At 46.5% G+C, this 20,990-nt stretch overlaps 1 protein-coding gene across 1 annotated transcript; it reads right to left on the reverse strand.

Moving 5' to 3' along the window:
• Window positions 1-728: 728 nt before the first annotated feature.
• On the reverse strand, window positions 729-20,670 carry LOC144178962 (uncharacterized). Its single transcript, XM_077707111.1, has 6 exons — window positions 20,591-20,670; window positions 18,083-18,165; window positions 15,877-16,043; window positions 12,069-12,127; window positions 3,883-3,948; window positions 729-1,028 (listed from the first exon to the last, which is right to left on the reverse strand). Exons 2-6 carry the CDS (start codon window positions 18,161-18,163, stop codon window positions 907-909), a joined length of 495 nt encoding a protein of 164 aa, XP_077563237.1. The 5' UTR covers window positions 18,164-18,165; window positions 20,591-20,670; the 3' UTR covers window positions 729-906.
• Between the last annotated feature and the right edge of the window lie 320 nt (window positions 20,671-20,990).

Genomic DNA, 20,990 nt, shown 5'->3' on the forward strand with positions numbered 1-20,990 from the left:
TTGCACATGTGGCGGCTGGGAGCCGCCACATGTAAGCCTATTGGCCTGAAACCTAGTTGGCATGGGTGGCACATATGCTGCGATTACATGGAGAGCTACATTCTGATGTTGCACCGTAGCTGCTGCATATCCCTTCGATGAGACCTCGGGCACAGTGTGTCATATTAAAATAAAGTCATTCGAATCACAAGCAAGACCCAGCTTGGTTTTACGCCTGCGGAAGAGTGGAAAATAGAGTATCCAGTAAGGCGAATCTGAGAAGACGGCCGGTACTCCGAAATAGCTATAATTGGGAAACGGTGCACATCGACCAGTTGTCGCAGGTCCGAGAGTTGGCTACGGAGACCACGTGCAATTTGTTGAAAGACAGTAGACTTGTTACGAATTTCATTTAGTAGAGGTTCCGGAAATGTGGACGTTGTTCTTACCGCCGCGGAGAGAATATTGGCGAGACTAGAGCAGCTATGGCGTGAACCACTAGGGAGGAAGGAGGAGTGAGGAAGTTGCGAAGGGTGTCCAGTATCATTCCGATTAGGTGGAAGACATTTGTTGAGCTGGGCAGAGCACGCTGCAGGATTGAGCACACTTGGAATTGACATTCTTGTTTTCGGCGAAACGGAAGATAGCAGCTAGACACAGTTCAGTGGACCGCGTCATTTTCCCAAATGGTGACGGAGCACCGAAGAGAAAGGTCTGTTCTGCTTATTGACATTATTGGGTGCAGTATATTTGCAAACGCCCCGTGAAATTTTAATGATATAGGTGCCACCTGTGCGGAGCAGTTGCCGGCTCGCTTCCCAAGACTGAAGGCAGCTGTTCCAACAATAAAAACTGTGCATGACGATCTTGTTTAGAGCCGCTGGTCCTGTGTGCGTAACGTCTCATGGAGAGAACACTGGTAATACATTATTGCACGTTCTCCAGGTTGCAGGGTTCAGGACACACGAACTGGCGCAGGGCTAGAGCATTTTCGCAGGTCTCGCTCGTGTCGTAGATCTTGACGCTTTCCTCTCCCGTCGCTATTATCCCTGCGAAAAGCGAAATAGAAGACAATGAACGCAGCAAAATAAAAACAAGGAGAAAATAGGCTAGTTTTTATCTCTATGCAATTATCTATCCCCTGTCAACGTAAGTTTGACACTCAGAGTGCTTCTCTACGCAGCCGCCACGCTGAAAATGCGATTGCACCAAAAAACCACGATGAAGATGTCGCGCGCATGTCGCAACGTTCAATGACAATTGTAAGCGCTACGGCGCCATGGGCCTGCACTGAATCAACATCGAGCTCCTAAGAGTAATGCGGCAGGGATCTGTACATTTGCAAGCGCGGGAACTATGCACAGGATGGCACTGGCGACGCTTCCTTGCTAAACCACAATCTCTCTCTCAGATATGAACAACCACTGACGTCGTCGTTGAAGCAGTGAAAAGATGGTGAGGCACTCTACTTTTTGTAGGGGATGCTATGTTCCTTCTCTTTCTAATTCAAGGTAGCGCATTACGATATTGGCGATAAGGCGGAAGCATCATGATTAACCGCTCCCTATTGAAAGCACACCTTCTGTTCTCAGGAACACTGTGTGTGCACCGGTAACAGCTGACTCTGAGAGAGAGAGAGAGAGACTAAACATTTTATTGTTTCTTATTAAAGAGTCCTTAGGGTGGCCTCCTCATTCCAGGAGTCCATTGGCACGGGCCGCGTCTTCTGCCCTCTCTACCAACTTGCGCTGGACGTCGAGGGAAGAGCTGGCCAAGGCGCTCTCCCAAAGCTCATAGGTGTGGAAGGGATTGGGCGGGTCAAGTGGGCTTTGTGTACAGCCGCCGACCATGTGAAAAAGTGTTCCAAACTCCCCGCAGAAGCGGCACAAACGGGGATACAGGGTGGGGGCTATGTGGTGGTTTCTGCTAGGGTGGGGGTAAGTATTAGTTTGCAGGGCACGAAGTATTCTATCGTGACCCTTGGGTAGTTGTTTGTGCGGTAGGGCGTACGTTTGTCTTTGGAGCCGATAGTGCGTTGTAATCTCATGAAACGAGACTAGAGGAAGCGGACGCAGATCTTCTTCTTCAGGTGCTCGGCCGGTCAATTCTCGAGCTGTGAGATGGGCAATCTCGTTCCCTGAGAGTCCAATGTGCGCAGGCGCCCAGATTATCTTGGCGGGTCTTCTTAGTGGCTTCTGTTGAAGTATTTTAAGTGCAATTTTGTGTATTCTCCCGCTGGAAAAGTTGCGACAAGCCTGTTGAGAGTCAGTAATTACGGTCTCAACCTGAGTTTGGGTAAGCGCTAAGGCAATGGCCGCTTCCTCGGTGAGTAGAGGGTTGGCTCGGTCCAGTGATACGCTGGTGCGGTGCTCTTGGCCTATAATAACTGTTGCTACCTCACAGATCGGAAAGCCATACTCAAAGTAGGGGACCACACCACGGACCCCTTTCCAATAGGAGGACGTGGAACTCCCCAGGGGGCTGTACTATCTCCCCTCCTCTTTAACATTGCTCTCATAGGACTCCCTGCACTACTTAATTCTATTCAGGGTATAAATCATGGTCTCTACGCGGACGACATTACCATCTGGTCCACCACGGGTTCAGTGGGAGCAATGGAGGAGCGCCTACAGGAAGCAGCGGACGTAGTAAATGGCTACGCAAGGTCATGCGGGCTGAGCTGCGCCCCTCAAAAATGCGAACTATTGCTCGTGTCTCCAACTAAACAGAAAGCTTCAGAGACACCCACCATCGCCATACACATAGATGGGCACATTATCACCCCTGCTCAAAGCATCAAGATACTGGGCGTCACCTTTCAGGCGGACAAGAAAAATATCATAACAATCAACAAGCTCAAGACCATGACCGAGCAAGTCACACACATGCTCAAGCGCATAACAACTAAGGCAAGGGGCATGGGTGAATCTGACGCTGAGATTAGAATCATGCTTGCGTGACCATCCCCAGAAGCTTTGATCACGCATTATCTCGTCGCAGTGAAACAAGAGAAGGCGTACGCCACGTCCGCACCACGTGACCCGGAGGAAGCTCTGTACACATGACCAGGATTAGTAGTGACCATGTAGATAATAGCTAAGTTATGAGTCAACCAACACAAAATTTGAAAATTCGAAATATTTGAAAGACGCTATAAAACGAGAACACTAAAAAAAAAAACAAGTCCATACGAAACAATACACTAACAATGTCACCAACGCAAGTTTCGAATTATGCGAAGTTCGTTGGTTCATCAATGTCCATTTTTGTACACACACACGCACACGCGCACACACGCGCGCGCACAAACACACGCACGCACGCACGCACGCGCAAGCACACGCACACACACGCACGCAATAGCACTAAAAACCATACAATACGATACATAAACATAAAAAGTAAAAAAAAAAGCTACATAGTTCGAAGGTACAATACTCGGTCTGAAAGTAAAAATTAACTTACCCTAAACTTTGACCATCCTCACCAGTGTGCAGTCGTTCACTGTAAATGCACTTCCCTGCACAGCCAGGTCATGCGTAACTGTTTTCCAAAACAGGAATCCACCAAACACCAGCGGTCACTAAAGCCGATTAGCTCGATGAGAAATGTACCACAATTCACTACAGTGCTGCGACACACTGCCGAGGACAGTAGCACCCCATCGACATACACGTGGCCGGCTACTATGAAAATTCACCCACTTCCTGTCTTCTTAGACTGCCGGCGAACTCACGCAATAGGAACGGGTCTAGGTTTGGTGCCAATGGTATGCTAATGCAGGCGGCGCCTCACCGCAAAGTTTTCGTTGGGCACAGGGTGAGTTCGCATGGATGTGGCATTAATAGCCGACACTGAAAAAAAAAAAAAAAACAATGAGCAAGAGGTTTTAGGCTAACTTACTTTGCTTGAAAAGGTAGGCTTCTCCGTAGTACGGCGGTTGAAGGAGGTAGACTTGCTCCTTTATTTCTAAAAAAAAGAAGAAAATAAAACGGACTTGGTAAACATTCATTAATAATATAATAAAAGGCATGTCTAAGGTACGTAAGGTATGCATGAACAAAACAAAGTTATGGTTGATAAAAGACGAGAGGGGTGATGACCACCGATATCACTTAATATCCCGATAACATTGTATGCACTTCGTCATTTTAGTGAGTGCAGTGTGGACTCGAGCAGCACAGTACAGGAGCGGTTGAGGTCAATGGGGGAGGCCATCCTGCAGTCGACCTGAGTAGGCTGATGGTAATGATGAATGTCATGAATTGCAATTACGCGTGACCAAAGCTGGATGCCAGACTGGGCGCGGCCTCCCCATTGTGGCGACAGTAGAGTGGCTAAATTAATATGCCGAACGACAGCTTGTCTTGACGATGCGACCGCCGCCCCGAGGACCCGCGGAGGAAGCTAGACGCGCAAGCGCTTGGAACGCTCGCAAATGGAGGGTGGCGTGAACGCAGACATGACCGACGAGAGTCACGCGACCGGAAATTTTTGAGGAATCTTTATTGCCTTTGTGAGAGACTATGACCCCAAGAATTTGCCTATTGATAACTAATCTACTCAAAATGCATACTGAAGTGATGAGACGTGTAAGTTTGTAGACGAAATTATGTTATCAAAGACGTCAGACTTCGATGGTGTCCTTGTGCAAAGAGCGCACACACACCGGGACGATTCTTTTTCCCTCGCATGGTGCTCGTGACTTCGCATTGAGCGTTCAGTGAAGCCTGACACCCAACTGGACCAGACCTTTTAGGGCGCAGCCCTTTGTCGGCGTCTCTGGGCTGAGCGGCGTTGTCGGCGTAACCGAGTGAACGATGTCAAGCTCGACGAGTGAAAGAAAAAGTGAACGATGAAAGAAAGCAAAGGAGGAGAGTGACGCGAAATTGGGAGGGGAGGGCCGTTCGCCATTGCGGCGCGAGCCAACGCGAGCCAGGTGAGGGAGACGAGGGGGCAATATGCTGTGCCCGCACAAGGCGCTCGACGGCCGACGCTGGGCGAAAACGTGAGGGGGCGTGCGAGTGACTATGATGTGCGTTCGCTTAAGACGCAGTTTGCGGTAGCTTCCCGAGACGCACTTCGCGCCGCCGCCGGAGAAGCTCATCATCTCGGCCGTTGAGAGAACCCACAAGTGAGTGCTGCCTCTGCGCAGTGCTGCTGCGCCCAAAAATCGCATTAGGGAGTATCGTAATCGCCAGCCAATTTTTGCTTACGCACATTACAAACACATTATAAACAGCGTCGGTGGAAAACTGGCAGATATTTTGGTTGTGCCAAACGCGGAATATCATGTGAAAGCGGCATATCTGCATTTTGCCGCACTCTACAGCTAATATTTTCTCTTCGTATGTTTGCAACACTTTGGGAGGCTTCGGAGTACGCACAAAAAATTAGGCTACGGCAGAGAGTTTTCGGTCGACCCTTGTAGTGCTTGCGTTCCAAGTTTTTAATTCACGATTCACGGATCACGTGGTTCTTCTAAGAAGGCATAATCCTTTAATGTCTTTGTATCCGATACGCTACAGCGAGTAGCGGCTATTCCGTGGGTACAAATAACTTTGATAGACCAACAGCACCCGCAAGGCTTAACGTTTTGATTTAATGCCTTACGACATCATCCGGTGACCGCAGCTCAGCGTACAATGAATAAAGGAGTATTTTAGAAAGCGAAGCTTTAGTGTTCTCACTGATGGCGTCTGTAACGCGAAAACGCCCTTCGGGAAAGCTAACTTTCTCTGACGGTGATGAATCATCATGGGTGAAGTGGAAGAAATAAAAACTTCTGGGACCGGAATCGAACCGCGGTCTTGCGTAATAAAGCCGGTGTCTATCCGATTGCTCCATTTCTTTTTTGTCTTTATTACATGGGAGAATACGCTCAGACGTGACATACGAGGAAGACATAGTCAAGCGAAAAAATAATACAATGAAGTTAGGAGAAGCACGTATGCATCAAAATTCAGGCAAACACACACAGGCGCTTAAAAGAGGGAACCAGTCAGGTGGTTGGTCAAGCGAACTATACACACTATGTACAAATGCCACAGTTTCTCGGAAATATGACTTAGTTGATCTTGGTGGCTCAGCATGCCTATCATATAAGGGACATCGCCACAGACTGTACAAACCAATCAACACAAAGATGTCATAATGCGGCTAAATCGGATAGAGAAATGGCGAAAGTCGGATAGAGAAAGGCGTAATATCCATGTCTTTTCTGAGCTTTCGCTGTAAAATGTCCCAGAAAAAGACAGCATCTCTGCAATCTACCTAACAGTGATCAATTGTTTCTGGTTGATAACAAAGCCGACAGTCTGTCGACCAATCTATAAACAGACCCCGGTATTTCGTCCAAATTTTAAGAGGGAGCGTGCCAGTGTGTAATTTAAAGAAAAACGTTTTATCACCTGGCGGAACACGCAGTTCTCACACTCTATTGAGGACACCGCGGTACAAACACTGGAAGTACAGAGCACGACGTAAAGGTAATGGAAAAAACCCATAAACCGGGGCATCGGAAATAGACTCACTCGAAGCATTAAATATGTACATAAGGCTAAACCGAGCCTGTAAGAAGTGAAACGCGTCAACCACTTTTTTGAGGAAACAACGCGGGCTTCGGGCAGCTTCCACAGACAGCGAAGACACCACAATATCAGGGAGAAAATGTGCAAGGCGTATTTGCAGTACAGCTTTCAAAAAGGGCAGTTGAACATCTCGAAAGTAGAATAAACGACAAAGAAGCTGGTAAACAAAAAGATGAACAAGCCCAAGTCCGCCTCGCACAACCGGAAGAAAAAAGTTATCGTGGCGCAGTGGCTCACTACGCGAACACCAAATGAAGGTTGCAAAAATCCAGTGAAAAGCCTGTATCCTCAGTCCAGAGCGATGTAACATCTGCAGGACATAAAGAAGTCGGGTTACAAGAAACGTGTTACACGCCCGAGCACGAGAAAAGATGGACAGCTGTCGTCCTCGCCAGTCATTCACTTGGCGCTGTACCTTCACCGCCTGCTCCGACCAATGCGAGTCAGTATTGCGAAACTGCGAGAGGGGTACTCCTAAATACGTTAGGTCACTATTCCAATTGATTCCGGTGCAACAATCGGGTGTCGTTCCGCATTCTGCCACCGAAATCTACAGCTTTTCTCAAAATTTAAGGCCGCACCTCAAACCTCACAAAATTCTTGTGTAATGGCAAGGGCATTTTCGACGCTTGCCGTGTCAGTACATCATCGGCATATGCTAAGATTTTCACTTCGAAGGACGATAGCGTAAACCCTTGAACACTAATTTCCTGTATTATGCGCATACATAATGGTTCCAGGTATAAGCAAAACAGGAGTGGTGATAAAGGGCACCTTTGACGAACCGATGAAAGAAGGTGAGCTGGTTTGGTCGATTGTTGACTATCACTCTTGTCGAGCTATTAACATAACATATTTGAATACCTTCGGTAAGCCAAGATCCTGCGTTCAGATGCTGTAGAGCACGAAACAGAAATTGGTGACTGACACGATCGATTGCCTTTGCCAAATCTAGTTGCACTTAGGCTACCTGGGCTGAAGTACACGAAACACACTCCAGTATAGACCTGGATATGTGAATGTTAGTTTGAATAGATCGCCCACGAGTGCCACATGTCTGATGGTCACCAACTAGGAGCTCAAATAAATTTCGAAGACGGTTGGCTAAAAATTCCCCGCATTTCCCCGAGGGGAAGAATGTGAAAGTGCGAATGCACGAGTTGAATTTGCGCGGTTCGGTAATGTTCGCGAAAGAGAGATCACACACACACACACAACTACAAAGAAAGAAAGATGCATTTATTCACAGACACCTATTTGTGTTGTCGTTGTACTTGATTGCTAGAGCGGATCTCAGCTTTGAAATTTCGTGTCAGTACTCCTTTAAGCAAGTGCATTAGCCCTTCTCACGCCCGATTCTTGGCCTATCCCCACGTGGGTATGTGCCATGTCAGCGGCCAGGCAGCGCGCGCCCATCTCCCCCCGTTGCCAAGGAAGACGAGGAGATTCCTGGCCAAACCCCCACGTGGGTATGTGCCACGTGCATTCGCACGAGCGCGGACATCGCCGGTGGACGCAGGTTCAGGGTCGCTTAAGAAGTGCATTCGCACTTAAAAACTTAGCGAATACTTTATAATCTACATTACATAAGGAAATGGGACGATATCCTTCTACTTTACGCTGTTTGTCAGGATCATTACTTTTCGTAGAACAGTGTTGCCTTCGTATAGCGTAAATGAAAGATATTCAGTCTTGAAAGCCTCGCGGTAAACCTGAAGTAAAAATGGAGCCAGCAAAAAACAGAATGTGTGGTAAAATTCTTCACTGAGACCATCAGGCCCTGCGGTTTTGCCTTTCGCCAATGATTCTTTGCTAGACACCAATTCTTTAATGCGAATCTCCTGGTCAATATTCACACTCGCCCTGGTTTAATTTGGGCAGCAAACTAAAGCATTTTTAATGGAGTCCTCGCTCCCCGCTTTATTGGGAGCATGAAATACAGTTATATGATAATCGACGAAGGCCATCATTATCCCAGTAGTGTCATCAGAAATTTTCCCTTTATACTCAATTTCAAGTATTTATTTAGACAGAGCATGGCGGCGCTCATCACGTAGAGACCGACAACTCGGTTGCACTTCAGCAAAGCATTGCGATCTCGCCCGCAATAGTGCTGCCCGGTATTTCTCAGCATCAAACGCCTGTAGCTGCGCCTTGACATTCCGAAGGTCATCCGTATATTGACCTGGAAATCGGCTTTTAAGTTCATAAAGTTCTCTCAACAATTTATTTAAGTGATTTATGTTGTTCTTCTTTTCAAACTCCATCACTGTAGCCTCTTCAATAGCAGTGACTTTAACTTCTTGCTTAAATAATTCCCCCCGTGCGAGCGATTTCTAGCATTTTGCAAAATTTCTGGCACACGATTTAAAAAGGGCGGATGGGATAGTAAAGAATTATTAAATTTCCACAATTTCCAGTGCAGGCGGTGACTCCGACACTATTGGCTACCGTGCGCAGCAGATATAAGGCAATGGTCGATAAATATACCGGGTGAACATAGTAGCTATGGGAACACGGTGGGGAATCTAAAGAAACATAAATGCGGTCTGGCCTAGCGTGACAGCCTCCCTGAAAAAGGTGTAAAACGGTTTTACAGTCGGACATTTTCTCCAATGTCAGAAAGGTGAAAGTCACGAGCAATGTTTCCCAATGTTCTTGCGCTAAAGTCCGATCGTTGGTGCTCACATGACCTGTCACTCGGGTTACACACACAGTTAAAGTCCCCTAAGACCATTAAGTGGCGCTCAGTACCCAGATGAGTCTGTAATGACAGGAAATATTCTTCCCGTTCACGAGGTTGAGATGGTGCATAAACGACAAGAAACCTCCATGACTGGCCCGCGATTATTAGGTCCCATACGATAAGGCGTCCCTCCCGACCAATGGATACAAATTCTACATAGCATTGGAGGCGCTTGTTCAGAAAGAGCATGCACCGAGCAGATAACCCTTTGGCGTGGCTAACGCACACTTCGTACTCTGATTGAAAAGGAGCTAGAGCTTCCGCAGTCCCTTCATCCTACTCAATTTTTGTTTCTTGAATGGCGAATACATCAAGCTTCCAACCCCGCATAAGTGAAGTTGGCCTTGACGCCTCTTGTTACGTAAGCCACGGACATTTAACATTCCAAACTGAAAAAAAAAACAGCGCCCACCATAACACCGTACAGCAGTGTAGCGTCTCTACCTCGCCTACCCATAGTTCCATCAGGATCTGGAGGCCGGGCAGCAGGACGGCTACCAGTAGTTGCACTTTCCGCAGCCGGGGAGGCAGCCAAAGCTGCCCCTGATGATGAAGCAGGCAACTAGAGGAGCCTCTGAGCTTATCAGGCCTGTACCAGAGGCAGATGTGGCACCCGGCGCCAAAGCCGTCGATGGCACCACCGAAGCAGCAGGAGCAGGATCCGAAGCATCCCTGACAAGGAACGTCTTCACCTGCTTTATCTCCATGACCTCCGGTTTTCCACACGAAGCCTCCACTTAATCAAGGGGCGCTGGTCGCTTTTTGGTACCAATGTCAAGTTCCATTTCTTCCTTCTCTGTTGACGGTGGTCGATCCAGGTAAGGTGGCGACTCGGCCCTTGTTGTAGACAAGACCGCAACGTTAGCGCCCCCTCCTTAATTGATCCTCAGGTGGTACCAAACGGGACGCATCCTCCGTGGACACCACAGGAGCCCTATCTTCTCGCCGCAGCTCCGCAACACCTTCCCCAGAAGAATCCACGACCTCACTTGCATCCATGTGAGATGCAACAGTGTCCTCTTTCGCTTCACGACCTGAACGAAGCTTGTCTGCGTAGGTTCGCACACACGCTGATGACAAGTGGCCATAATGGTGGCATTTCTTGCAACGCGGAGTCTTGTACTGCCTCCTTATGTGGCGAAGTCCAAACTAATACAGAATCAAAGAATACGTCGCAAGAAAGCTTCGCGTTCAACCGTCGTCGTCGTTACACGGAGGGCTGCATGATATTTTTAGTGATACTGGCTGACAATGGTAGACCTAAAAGTGTCACATCCCAAGCCTAGGCCTAACTTTTATCTAGATAACCTTCAAGTTGAGTATTATGACGTGCCAAGCAATGTCATACTCGCTGTAAGTTCTGGAGTGCTAGTTGACTACGTTAGACCTGGAAGCGTGCCTTTAGGCCTCACGCCGGGCCGTTGCGTGCCCGCGTAGACATCTCCCTCTGCTAGGGATTAACCCTTTCGCGAGCGAGTTACAAACGGGAAAATGCGGGATGGCTCACGCAAGAGGCTTCACCAAACCGGCTTCACAAATTTCTGCGAAACTAGCAGAAGTAGGCTTGTTCCCCCAAATTTTTTAATGATAGTAGCGTGGTCGGTGCAAGTATACGTCACAAATTCTCAGGAATTTCAAGTCAATTCCAAATTTCATCTTGTATCTAGGCTTGGAGGAATCTGCGAGTTGCCACCACCATTTTAATGGCATAGGCTTTATTCATTGTATTAATGCCCCAAAACGGGGGGGGGGGGGTAAAATGTGAATGAGCTTTTATTGTACATTGAAGGCAGTTGTTTCACAAAGAAAAATAACCTAGCTAATACCCTCAGCACATACCAGGAGTCCTTATGGCATATAAGAATTCTGCCCAATAAGTAGTTCACCAAGTTTGTGTTCAAGTAGGATTATTTCCCCCCGCCGTACTTTCGTAAGCATGTGCCGCCTATAAGGTTCTGATACATTTCGGTGTAAGAGTCAGTGTTAAGAATACGCATGCGTTCCAAAGAAATGAACTCACCACGTAAACGTGAGCACTCAAGAAATGGTGCCTGTTTACAAAATCATCAGACATTCCATTTTGCGAAGGCTGATGACCAGCGAAGCGAAGGTGACACAATTTTGAACAAAGTACAGCTTCATCTAAACGCACACACGTCCGTTTCGTTGTCTTTCTGTTGGTCTATGCATTCGCGTGGACGACTACCGCCACCCCGAGGAGCCGGATGACACTAGACACGCGTGACGTCACGGCGTGCCCGTTACCATGGGAGAACGGAGGGCGGGGAAACTACGCACGCGAGTGCTTGGAGCCACGACCAAGAGGGGGTGGTGTGAGCGCAGCCTCCTTTTCCCCCTTTCCTCCATCTTTACTTCAATAAAGTTTATTAGGTCAGTCAGGGCCGATGCCGGTCGCACAACAGCAGATATTTGAGAAACGTTTCGAGGTAAAGCAAGTGCGGACCCACATAACAGCAAGCGAGCAAACAAGCGAACAAGAAATCAAGCACGCAAACTGCAAAAGAAGCAAGCAAGTAAAAGAACAAACCAATAAACGCTCACACGTACATGCATGCCTCGCGCTCCGAAGACACGTGGAGCCCCTCAAATTTTTTTTACGCACATGAAAAATACATGCAACATTGACCGTAAATGGATTCGTTGTAAATACGTCTGGTTGCCTTTCTTGTTCGTAGGAAAGGCCCCCGCAAGTGACATTCACTAGCGTTACTCAAGGAGACAAGAGAACTTACCATTTGTTTCAAAAATTGCCATGTCCTTATCCGGCAAATACTCTGCCGAAACGGTTAACCTAGGAATAAGAAAAAAATTGCAGGCAGTTTGGCTTCGCCAACTACAGAATATGGTGTTAGAACCGCACACATTCGTGCTCAGGGAGCGTACTCCAAAACCCCACAGTGGGTATGTGCTACTTGGTGGGTATGTCATACTTTGATCAGCTTCGGATTACGCACACAGGATTCACCACACAGATTTCTTACAAAGCATTGCCGAATTCCTCAAAGCGAGTATGTGCTCTTTTTGTGCGCGCTTTTCATGCTCACGTTGTGCGCACTTTCTTTCGAGACCACGGTTCCATTCTTCGTTGGTGAGGAGAAGTTTTCAAGTGCGAGTAGGGCATCATTACGCATGGTTACGGCGATTATTCACATCTGCTAACGCCACGGCCCACAATGGGGTGGTAACGGCGCAGATACGGTAAGTACGGTCATGGCGGTTTTCAGTGTTGCCAAGAGAAGAAATCGGCCGGTAAACTTTTATGTGAATACCATATATAGGGAGTAAGGCGGAAGAGAAAAAAGGAAGGAGGAATTGAAAGAAAAGAAAAAAGTTAAAAACAGAGGGAAAAGGAGGTAGCTTGCGTGTTTCAGAGCTCGAGTATGTTGCGTGAAAAGTGTAGATGGTTTCACATAGTGTAACGATATCTAGTCCTGTATCGCATCAGTGACACCGATGTCGTGCACGTAGTAAAATAATGCGGCCAGCACTTCCGGCTGAGTATAGGAAGAGGGTCACGGTCCCAGAAGTGCCTTTAAAGTTGGGAAACCGTGGTTGAGGTAAATGCGTGGAAGGAAAGTGCCGCGGCATTCGATCCTCAGACTTTCATCTGTGAACGTCACTTTGTTGACGGCTTGTTCACCACAAGTGTTTAAATTTATTGCGCAGCACAAATTCCTTCCAATAAATGTTCATTTCTAGAAAAAAATGACTTCCTCCTTCACTGCGCAACAACTAACTGAAACTAGCTTATGTCGAACCATTACTCGAACCATTGCTAGCAGAGGTCGAACCATGAAATCGCGGCTTTCGACGTGGCTTTTGTATCGCAAGTTATCCACGAATGTAGAGAAACTCGAAGATGTAGAATCTCTCATCAGGAGAAACAGCTGAATTATCAAACATGGGTCGATCATTTTTTATCGACACTTGCGCAGAAAAGATAAAATTCATTGCGTGTGTGGGAAAAAAGAGTTTGGTTGCTGCACGCTGACAAGGGACCGACAAAACTTCCAGATTAGTATGCTGCTATAGGTTTCCTTTGATAGTACACTGCCGTAAGTTCACTGAAATGAGGGGTGTCACATATTATTTTAAAGATGACAAAATATTCTCCGTTTTATAACGAAAGCGACACATTACTCCAGGAATATTGCGTGTTCTTTTTTACGTCTGCCCGTAATGATACTATATTGCATTTGTAGACAACAGCATATCAACACAAACTCGCTGCTGCCATTGAGTCTGATTTAAGCTTCTGCGCGCGCGTCCTCTGCTAGGGCAGCGTTTTACGATCCCTGGGGTCCGGCGGCGCTACGGGATTTTTTCGGGTATGGCCAACGCCGCCAACGACGCCTGCTTTTCTGTGCCAAGGGGATTTTAATGGTCTGCGAAAAAATGTTGATCAGCGCTGAAGCAAACAGGTTCGGAATCCGGGTCTTTTGTCAAAAACTCACCTCGATCGGCCGGCCGTCTTCAATCTTTCCGCTAGAATAGCTGCATGTCAACTCACCCTACCTTTGCTCACGTGAGGGGGTGTGGATGGCGAGAGGTCTGGGTTTCAATGGAATTCCCTGGCATTGTGGTGAATTGTGGCTGGGGATTGGTGAGTGAACGAATAGGGCGTCGTACAGAGTGGAGTGAATGCCCAATAGGCGTGTTGGGTCTAGAAGTAGGTTTGTTTAGAGCCATCTCTACAAAGGTGATGGAGAGCACTGATTTATGTACAATTTTTACTTTCGTACAGTTCAAGGCGCAGGATTCACTTCGCCGTTTTCCATTTCCAGAGAATTAAGGGCACGCTATGCTGTTTTTCTGTCGGCATCACCTCAATGTTCACTGAGATAAAGCGATTCAGTACCAGGACCAATGGCAAAGAAGGAAATATGGACGCTTCTGTTATCTCTCTCGAACGGGGGAAAATAGAAGAAATTGGCTTGACGGGAGGTCATGCTAATCACGGCAGAAATATTTTCATCTCCATTGAAGGCCCACAGCTGTATCACAAAAAGAAAAGAAGTAGAAAAAAAGGCCTATGCTGCGTGGACCCGTAGATAGAATGCACAAAAGCTCAGCCCAACCGTGTCCTCTGCGGAGTGCTATCAGCTGAGTTAGACACATGTAAGCCCTCCTATCTCGTTTTGGGGCGGTGGAGCATTGGCCGCTAGGCTAATAAATCCTTTCCGGCTGTACCCCTGCACTGGACGTGAGCAGGCATGACACATGTATTTCTTCTTACGTATTGACCTCGAGCATTGTTCGAGATTCGCTCTTGCTACGGGCAATTGATTATTGCAAAAAAGATGATTCGCTCTCATGGAAAGAACTTTGCCTTTAACGCTAGTAGAAAAGCAAATAAATTATAGAGAAGTTAGTGCTAATAAGCTAGTAAGAAACACGCAAGATATAGTCAAATTTCTCAAAAGTTTATACCAGCGGCCTGAACGGGATTCCTATGAAACTTGCGCAGCATAGGTACATCAACAGACAGTAATGTTTTTTTTTTAACTTTAGGAACTACGCCACCGCGGTGCGTAATAAGCTTGGAATGGGGTTGCTTTCTCCTTGTCAAACGTTTATGGGCGATGTCAGAAGTTAATAGACAACAAACAGTTCAATCTACAAACTCCTCCCTCGAGTGAAAAAAAAAAATGCTTTTTGCCCGAAAGCTGGCAAAAACTGCCTTTCGTCTTGTCACACCTGAGCATTAATTTTACGTTATGAATTCTTTCCGGCGCAGCAATTTTGGCGTGAATAATACAATTTTTATGAAGTCTTATTAAAAAACGTAGGTCCGCATGGACGCACCTTTCGATGTAGCCTGGATTACTCCACATTCTGCGACCAAACGTTCAAATTGGGCGTACGTGCGAAGCTACATTTAGAGCTCTTTACGAACCTAGTGGATTATTTAGGTAACAGCGGTTTTTAAAGGGACCCTGCAACACTTTCGATAAGTTCTTTCACTCTTTCCTTCGCGTCTGGAACCACTGCGAAAGCTACAGTTATCGCAAGCAGGGAGCGGCACCACGTGATTTGCTCATCGCACCTGATATGCTTTGTTTGCTTTGTTTTCGTAGCTCTTTTAAGGTGCTATCGAAAAGCGTTCATTGCTGCATCTGAAGCAAAACCGGCCAACAGCCGCTACATGGCCCTAGTGGCGTAATTCGAGCCGTCGAAGAACGTCAAGACCGGGAAGAGAGAAAAATCTGTTGAGCGACTTTACAAGTTATCTGATGGGCATAGAACAGCCATTTTTGGCTGAGGTAATTTGCGACCCCCCAATGTAAGTACTGGGTGTGTTGGGTGACTACGTTCTGCAAGCATTTAAGATTTCAAAAAAAAAGTTGAAAGAAAGTGTTGCAGGGTCCCTTTAACCGCCGACGGAATCGGTCTCATAAACGGTTGCTTTTTTTACTGCAGAAAAAGGGTAGCCGCTGAGGCCCCGAAACTCACCCGAGGCTCCACGCTTAGCAACACGGTGCCTTCGCGGATGAGACGTTTCATTGCCGTCAAGGGAAGAATGTCTCGCACTCGACTTACCTGGTCTTCCCCTTCACTCCGGGCATGCTGAATGCAGCGTGACACTCTAACTTGTTCTCGCCAACGCTGATCCAGATGACTTTCATACCCTTGGATGAAGCAGGCTCGAGGCTGGTGCCATTGCGGTAACACTGGTATGTAATGAACGGCCGCTCGTCCTTAATTCTCTACAGAAAAGAGAACAAGTCGTTGCAGCAAATGGCTCCAGACAATTGTGCTGGTTCGTGATCTAACGCCGTGGGCATTTCAAGGAACACTGAAGGAAATTGGAGGAGACCTTGTTTTAGAGAAGGTTGTCTTTTTCAATGCGCGAAATCTTTGGTATCACTGTTTATCTGAAGCCTGGAGCCTTATGTGGAGCATTTGTCTCGGAACTGATCGATTGATTGATTGTCTTTATTCAATGACGCTAAGGAGAAGAGATATTTGGGTGCCACGTCCTCGTTAGGCTAGGGACCTGGGGAAGGGGATGCAGTTTATGCAAGACCAGTTTTTCTTTATTTTGCTCAAAATAAAAAAAATGCTGAAATTGCATTCCTTTCCCTTGGTCTTTAGTCCTCCCCGCCGATCACATCACATGACCCGCTGATCCCTGCCTGGTGGATGACTATTTGTTCACAACTGTTGGGTTACAAGGACCACTAGTGCGCGTATTCGGGTGACAGACAGACAGACAGACAGACAGACAGACAGACAGAAAGACAGACAGACAGACAGACAGACAGACAGAAGTTCAGCGGTCACCTAGCCCGCGAAAAATCCTACAAGTTCCTACCAGAAGTGCTCACCTGGTGCGAAGCATCTATTTAATTGGCTGGGAAAAGAGACCCACTGGCAGTTATCCTTCAATTCGTTTAGTTCAATCGATCTGCCTAATAGGCCTAGTGCGAGTTGATTCCCGAGCCTACGCTTTCTTCCAGGCGTTTTCAGACCAGTCGAATGAGGATGAACGGGCGAAGGAAAAGGAATAACCGTGCAGACCCGACCGCAGTCTTGCGCTGCAGTCTACGGCCGGGCCATGGCGCTTTTAGTGGTCGCTCTGCCCTGGATGCCCTGCCATGGGCCCTGGAAGCTATAGCGTCGGAGGCTAATGAGGAGCGAGCCGTTCGGCTCGGAAAACGCCGGAAGCGGGACCACAACCATGCACAAAGGCAGGTTTGGGTCGAGTAGTATAATAATTACGGCTAAATCAAATGTTAATCGAGTGAAAAGGATACTTAACCAGGCTAAGCCAAGCTTTCGCTTTGCGCATGGGGGGTTTAGCTGAGTGAAGTCACAGCCATTTTTTAATTAAAAGAACGGTGTTAGGCTCAGATGTGTGTCCCAGGTTGCCTTCGTGTCAGGTAGTTAGGAGACGTATAAATCTATAGGCTGGTATTCGGGAAAGTTATTTCTCTACGTATAATTCATATCCTTGCCAGACGTGATGTCAGAATAGTTTTCTAAAAGCGAATAAAAAATCAGCGCCGATAAATGAGAGATAGAACAGCCGTAATGTTAATGTTCAGAGATGAGAGATCCTCGATAGGTATTCAAAGTGCGTATGTTTCCTTAAAGTATCTTTGAGGTGCTCTTATGAAGGCTCAACAGTATAGTGCTACGCACCAAGCTTTCCTTTGTAGCCGTACGGCTGCATTGAGGTGGATGTCAAACTTTTCTTCTTAAAAGCTGTAATGGTTCGCAAATATGTTTTCAGTCGAAAACGCCATTCTCCATTTGTATCCTCCTGACCGACTGCCGTAGTAAAGTCGCGCAGTTTTGAGCTGCGCCTTGCTACTAGCTTTGTTTTAAAAATAACAATACATTTAGCCTATTTCAAGCTTTCCGGCCATTGATTTTTTTGCCCCAGACAGTTCATACAGGTTAAACGTGCTCTTCATGCGTGAAATGTCACCCGGTGTTTTTTCCTTCGTGGCGTCACAGCCGTGTGTTTAGATCGGTGATAAAGACAGAACTTGGGAAATGGTACTTTGAGTCCATTTTTCTCGTCACAAAGATGCGGGTACATCTGCAGAGACAACTCAAAACACGGCTTTCACAAACACAGAACCATGGTTACACATTCTGTACTTTAACCTGCTAAATTAATTTCCCATCCTCAATAGATAAATTACACATTTTGTTTAGGCTTCGATTAAATTAATAACTAGAACTTGAAATCCTCTTTACTATCACTTTAAATATCCAGTATTCAGTGCTGTCTTACCTGGATAAGGTCCTGCCATGGGGTGGCAGTTACTCCCATTGTCGTTAGGACCACCACAATGGCAAACGCTGTCGACCTCATCCCTGCGCAATTAGGTCGATAACAGCACATATGAGACAGGGCAAAGACGCAGCCCCGTTTACACCTTCCCTTGCAACAGAAATAAATTGGGGCCAAACGTGCTTAAGCCCTGCAGGGCTGTCAGGAGTGCGGTGATAATTGGCTACGGAATAATTCAGAGTAACTGAGCATCTTTATCGTGCCCGGCAGTGCAAAACTTTAGCCACTAAGTTACTGCGCCAAGACAGTCTGGTTAAAGGCATTGGTCAACGCATTCACCTATGTGTACAGGCATTCGTACTTGTTTGTGTTGAAAGACAGGAAGGATTGATAGTACAGGCCCACACCGACAATACCAGCCTGATGCCAAGGGAGCAAAGGGGTGTGTTCGGAAAGTCATTAGTACGGACTCACTCCGATTACTTTTAGCGTCCACGAGCTCACTGGCGCGGTCTTTTAGTGCATCAGTATGCATGAGTGACTGCTTAATGAGTACGATCACAAGAGTACTGCGTATTTGGGAGCGCCCACTCACTGAGTACTACCGACCAATACAGACGTCCTCTGAGTACGTGCACGCAGTCATTTGCTAATACACCTGTTGTTGTGCACATATTATTTTGTTTTAGGCCATACACCACACATAAAGGCGGCAATAAAAGTATTTATCACCTAAGCGCAGAGTTGGTAAAATATTTTTTGCTCTCAAAATTGTAGCAACCATAATAGCACCAGATACGTCACCAATGCGTCATTGACAATCGTGTTTTGAAAAAACAAAAACTAATTGGCGCCTACCTGAGAGAAAATTGCCACCTTGTATCTTTTACTGGCGCAACAAGTAAGCCATTTAAAAACTGGTCATATCCTTTTGAAACCCGTCCGCTAAAGCCCACAGCTGCACGCTTTTTCTGTGGTTTTTTTAACATCAGCACAGCTCAACCTTGGTCTTGTCAGAGATACGTATTTGCTCAGTGATTACTTCTATGTGAAGCAGAATGGTATTAGCGGATTTGTATATAACGTTCAATGCGGCAGAACAGCAAATAAGAATTTGCAAACATTGGAGACTGTAAATGAAACCCTAAAAAGTTCGCACTATAAAGGAGGAGGAATAAACGCTTGTTAGAATAGTTGATGTTGGTGTGTTGACAACCAGGCGGGGAATTTCCTTAGCGCAGGACGCCCGATGTCATGGCTACCTTTCTTGCCCGCCCTACCAGATATTGTTAGTGTAAATATTTGCTTTATTGAGCACTTTTTGCACAAAACAAAGTGATCACGAATTTAGGACAGCTTCACTTTCAGCCCATTCGATACGTTTGCCAACTGTAGAGCATTCATGGGAACGATCAACATCAATTTGTATTCACGGCTCCATTTTATGACTATTTTTGTGACCCAACTTGTCTAAAATTATGTGTTCCGAACATGCTAATTTCCGGCATGAAAGGCTCTTTCAATTTCCTCTTCTTTGACAGCGTTTTATAATTCTGAGATGCAGTTCCAATACACTCCAAATTAACAGCTTGAGACGCCGAAAAGTTTGGACTGTTTGCGCACTGAGAAACCCTTTTGCTGCGTGTTTTTGGAACGAAAATGCATTAAGGAAAACCAGACCACATTGCCACAAGCAAGGAAGTTTCTCCACAAGCAAGCACTGCCTCTAGCAGAGCTGACCTCTCCAGTCAAAATTAAAGAATTCACCCTCTCTCTCTCTCTCTCTCTCTCTCTCTCTCTCTCTCTCTCTCTCTCTCTCTCTCTCTCTCTCTCTCTCTCTCTCTCTCTCTCTCTCTCTCTCTCTCTCTCTCTCTCTCTCTCAGTCCCCAGAAAATTTGGATGGAAATTGTATGCCTTTTCTACTGCAGGCAGGTCTTTGACGACGCACGTAAACATCAAGGGAAAACCGCATAAAATATGGACGCCGGGAAGTCATACCTTCTACTGCTACTACTACCAGTACTGCTACTACGACGAGCTTTGAACTCTTGCTAGCTCATCTGTCTGCAAAACGCTTTACTCTGTCCAAAAGAAGACGCTAGTAATAAACTGAAAACAAAATACTCATTACTTCTTGCGTCCATTCTGTTTTTGTGCCGTTTTCTTTTTTGTCCAAGTACGGCGCCTTCACTAAAAGCCTGATACCAGCATTACAACTTAAAATAAAAAGCGTGTTCTATTGGGCATTACGTAAGAAAACAAACAAGAGATGACACGTATTTGGTTTCAGTCAGGCGGGGGTACGCAACCCGAAAATCAAAAAAAAAAAAAAGATCGAGAAACAAGCTCTTGTACACAGGGGTTCCATGTATACGTACGAAACCCCTTTGGGACTATCTTTCTTCTTGTACATTATTTTTGTGTTACATTAGGAACAATAACAAAACAAGCTAAACATTTCGCAGTTACCATGCTCGTTCTCTATTTTTTATGAAGCCCAAACCTTACCTGCTGACTCCGGAGTTTCCAGTGACCGCCCACAGTGCACGACTGAGTAGAAGTAGTGACATACTTTGTAGGCCACCGCAAAGCCATGTGACAGCGTAAATTTGATTTTTTTCGTTTCCTCCAATGATGACCTACTGTCGCTGTGCCTACTGCGTCGCATGTGTGTTCGTGTACATGTGCGTGCGTGAGTGGAAGCTGAAATTTTGCTTGGCCGAATTAGTGTTCGTTTTCCCTGAACCCAGGCAACTACAGCAAACTTGGCTCCAATAAGAGTTGCTAAGCTTACGAGGTTTCTATCTGGCTTCCATTAATGTATGTGACGGATTATAGATGTCGGCATAATCCCGTGACAATTACTGCGTTCAGATATTTCGTCCTCTATGAAGCTGTAGGGTGGAAC

This window comes from Haemaphysalis longicornis, unplaced genomic scaffold (assembly GCF_048455015.1).
Source record: "Haemaphysalis longicornis isolate Haplotype H1 unplaced genomic scaffold, Haemaphysalis longicornis Haplotype H1 scaffold_4, whole genome shotgun sequence".
Taxonomy (NCBI): Eukaryota; Metazoa; Arthropoda; class Arachnida; order Ixodida; family Ixodidae; genus Haemaphysalis; species Haemaphysalis longicornis.

Excerpts from the sequence above, each read along its gene's own strand:
- LOC144178962 (XM_077707111.1), bottom strand. The coding sequence starts at position 18,163 with ATGAGGTCGACAGCGTTTGCCATTGTGGTGGTCCTAACGACAATGGGA. Across the intron at positions 12,128-15,876 it reads GGAGTGAAGGGGAAGACCAG|GTTAACCGTTTCGGCAGAGT; the intron begins GTAAGTCGAGTG and ends TCTTATTCCTAG. Across the intron at positions 3,949-12,068 it reads GGCAATTTTTGAAACAAATG|AAATAAAGGAGCAAGTCTAC; the intron begins GTAAGTTCTCTT and ends TCTTTTTTTTAG.